Below are 3,300 nucleotides of genomic sequence, written 5' to 3' on the forward strand. Positions count from 1 at the left end.
TCGCTCAGAACTGTTTGTGCTTAATTTACAGACCCAGGGCTGTGGAGGGGAACAGGATTTTTTTTTTTTTTTCTGAGCACACAACAAACACAGAGCTGGCGACGCACGAGGAAATATTTGCTTAATTTAACAACAAGTGCAAAGTATCCCTTTAAGCAATCCTTTTGTATGGACAGACTCTGGATAGGTGCACAGTCCCAATAAAACTGATACTAGATTATATAATATTATCAGGTATAGAATGAAAGTCACAGAATAAAGAGAACAAAACACAGAATCATTTGAAAATATGTTAATAAAAAGTTGAGCTCACTGCACCAATCATTATAATGTTCTTGTGTTTATGCACAGAGAAGTGACATACCGATAAGCGCCGGCCTCCAGTCCTCTTCCTCGCCATCAGAGTTGATCAACCCGCTGACGTCTCCCTCCTCCTTTTCTTCGCCGTTGTCCTCCTCCGACAGCAAGCGGTCCTGTGGCGTTCTGGACTCGGTGGAGGTAGAAAGGTCTTCTGAGTCCTGGAGACATCGTTAAACAAATCAATCTCACCTCGAGGTCCATCTGGGTCTACAGCGTCAGCACTTTTAACCGGTAGTTGCTGACATGTAAAGCAACTGTAAGTCGCTTTTGATAAACGCGTCAGCTAATAGAGTAAACGTAAATTTAGCAGCTGTTCTGGAGCTTTCGATCACGTCACATGATGTCGTGGAAAAAGCTTCGACTTTTTCTAAGCACCTAAAAGCACAAACGCTGAATATAATACCTGCTTGTTCAGACCTTCCTCCTCCTCCATCGTCATCCCTCCCTCCCCTTTTTCCTCCTCCGTCGTCATCCCTACTTCCTCTTCCTCCTCCATCGTCGTCGTCGTCATCTCTTCCTCCTCCTCCTCCGTCTTCATGTTGAGCCAGAACTCCTGAAACAGGCGACATCACATCATCAGTTTCCACTCAAAACGTCAAAATTGTTCTTTTATATTTTCACTTTCCTGCACTACATGAAGGAGAAGTGACCCAAAGACTCCCTCCGTCTGACTGACCTCACGCAAGTTTTGTCTTTTAACTTCCTGTCTACACAGGAAGTGGACATGTGTGGATCACCTTGACCTGCATTTGTTCAGTTTAATAACCTGACGAAGATCTGAGGCACTGACAGAGCTGATTAGATCAGACCAGCTGCTCATTTAACTGATATAATCATCATGGTGACCGGTCAGTGTGTGTTTGTTATTACAACAATATGATATCAGAACGCAGAAAGTTTTGTGGTTGGATCTTTAAAACATGTGTTAATACAATATTCCTTCATGTTCTTCAGTGTTAATAACCTACCTGATGAGTTAGCATCAGAGCTAGTGGTGGAACGGATAAGTTTATATTTTTGAAAGGATCCGATCTTGTACCCAAAACCACGGAACGATCTGAACCTCGAGTTTTGTGATCTGTTGCACCCTTAATCAGAGCTCTTAAATGTTCACTATAGAAAAAGCTGAAACTAGTTGAGCTAGTTAGGGATGCAGGGTAATGTTGGCATGTCGGTGGCAATCGGCCCAAAATGAACATTTCTGCCTATAATACGACACAAAGGACATGGAGCAAATAAAAAAACAAGAGCTGGCTGCTCAAAATCAATAACAACAATGAGGAGTTTCATCCTACAGTGTTTCCCACAAATAGACTTCACTTATGCAGGCCGCCCAGGTATATTAACAGCTGCACAATGCGCCCTTGCGCGATAGTCACATCGCAGAACAATCCAAAGTCCAGCAAGTCAAACGAACTCAACCCCCTGAACTTAAGTGCTGCTCGATACAAAAGGAAAACCTGCACGCATTTTCCATGAATAATCTACAAGAGAAGTCTGTCAGCAGCATCATTTACTCCGCCTGAAGGGTTCTTGGATTCACAGAGCTTGTTGCTAGTGAGTGACAAGCAGACTCTGCACGCAGAGCGATCCACCAATCACTTTAGGGCTCAAACGATTCATTCGATTACTAAAAAGCGTGGACGCTAATTCTTTGCAAGCAAAAGTAGTAAAATCATCGTTAGCTGCAGCCCTAAATTACAATATTACTAACTAATCACAATAACACTAACGCAGGCCCCGCCCCCATTAGTTGTTGACGTCAACTTAAAAATAGGTGATTACCAGGAGAAAACCATTGAAACAGTGGATTTCGTTGCAGAGAGAACTTTTGTAAACCACCCAGAGGGCTGGTGTTTAGCTGCTCTTTTTTAATCTTTGAATATATGTTTACTGCATCAAAGAAAGGATAGTTTGCACTCAAAAGTATTCAGGCTATAAAAACATGTTGGTTTTTTCCAATATCGTGCAGCCCTACCGCCCAGGTACAGTAACAGCCGCCCAGGTATATTTGGCGACCCACTTTAAAAGAGGAGAGTTATATATGAGGCTACAGGAAGTGGACACAGGCTACGTTATTATCGAGCCTGCTGCAGTAAAGACAGAAAAGTCCAGAAGACGGGTTCTGTGTCTTTTCGGGGACTCTCGGGGAAGAGGCGGGGCCAGCAGGTGTGTTTGCAGGTGCGTGGTGAGCGAGATTCAAGTAGTGAGTGAACAGTAAAATAAAGTGGAGAACGAAGGAGAATTAAAATAGTGAGATAGAAATATGCTCCCCTTGCCTTATTTTGTAAAATCTGTCCTGACTTCTTATGAAATAGAAAAGAATGTGTGATTTCATGTGCACAGTGATGAAAAAAGTGCACAGTAAAGCCGTGGTCTCACTATGTCAGCAGAGTCGGCGATGAGTCCGTCCCTGACGTGGATCCTCATGTGTTTGCGTAGCAGGCAGGGCCTCAGGAAGCTCCTGGGGCAGATTCTGCAGGGGTGAGGTTTGTTGGTCATGTGGGTCTTCTCGTGGGCTCTCAGGTTGGTCGTGGTGGTGAAAGCCTTCTCGCACAACGAGCAGCGGTGCAGCTTCTCCTTGGCGTGGATCTTGAAGTGCTGTCTGAGCCTGGACAGCTTCGGGTAGCTCTTCCCACAGACGGAGCAGCTGTGGAGCTTCGTCACGCCGCTGGGACCCCCGTCTACAAACACCAACACAGGAATAAGGTTCAGCATCAGCAGGACTCAGGCAGGAAATGCTGTTTCATGTTATTGACCCACTTCCTGGAGTCAGTAGAAGAGGTCTTTCCGGGATGTGTGGCGAGCATAAACCAAAAATTTTTAACACATTTGGATGGAAAAAGTGAATCTAAATTCTTTGTTTGCAGATTATCTTCAGTTTGTCAGGTTTTAAAATGTTCTCTGGCAAAGAAGAGTTAGCCTACGTTCACTCTGCAG

At 44.4% G+C, this 3,300-nt stretch overlaps 1 protein-coding gene across 1 annotated transcript; it reads right to left on the minus strand.

Moving 5' to 3' along the window:
* Nucleotides 1-364: 364 nt before the first annotated feature.
* Nucleotides 365-3,093, minus strand: LOC119918901 (oocyte zinc finger protein XlCOF28-like; the record flags this gene model as incomplete). The annotated part of the gene is made up of 3 exons (XM_038739526.1): nt 2,743-3,093; nt 764-913; nt 365-518 (listed from the first exon to the last, which is right to left on the minus strand). Coding segments are annotated over exons 1-3 (640 nt in total), but the record flags the coding sequence as incomplete, so codon positions are not given.
* Nucleotides 3,094-3,300: the final 207 nt, after the last annotated feature.

Source organism: Micropterus salmoides, unplaced genomic scaffold (genome assembly GCF_014851395.1).
Source record: "Micropterus salmoides isolate LMB-PRFRI ecotype aquatic unplaced genomic scaffold, ASM1485139v1 Ms_hic_scaffold_2474, whole genome shotgun sequence".
In the NCBI taxonomy this organism is placed as follows: Eukaryota; Metazoa; Chordata; class Actinopteri; order Centrarchiformes; family Centrarchidae; genus Micropterus; species Micropterus salmoides.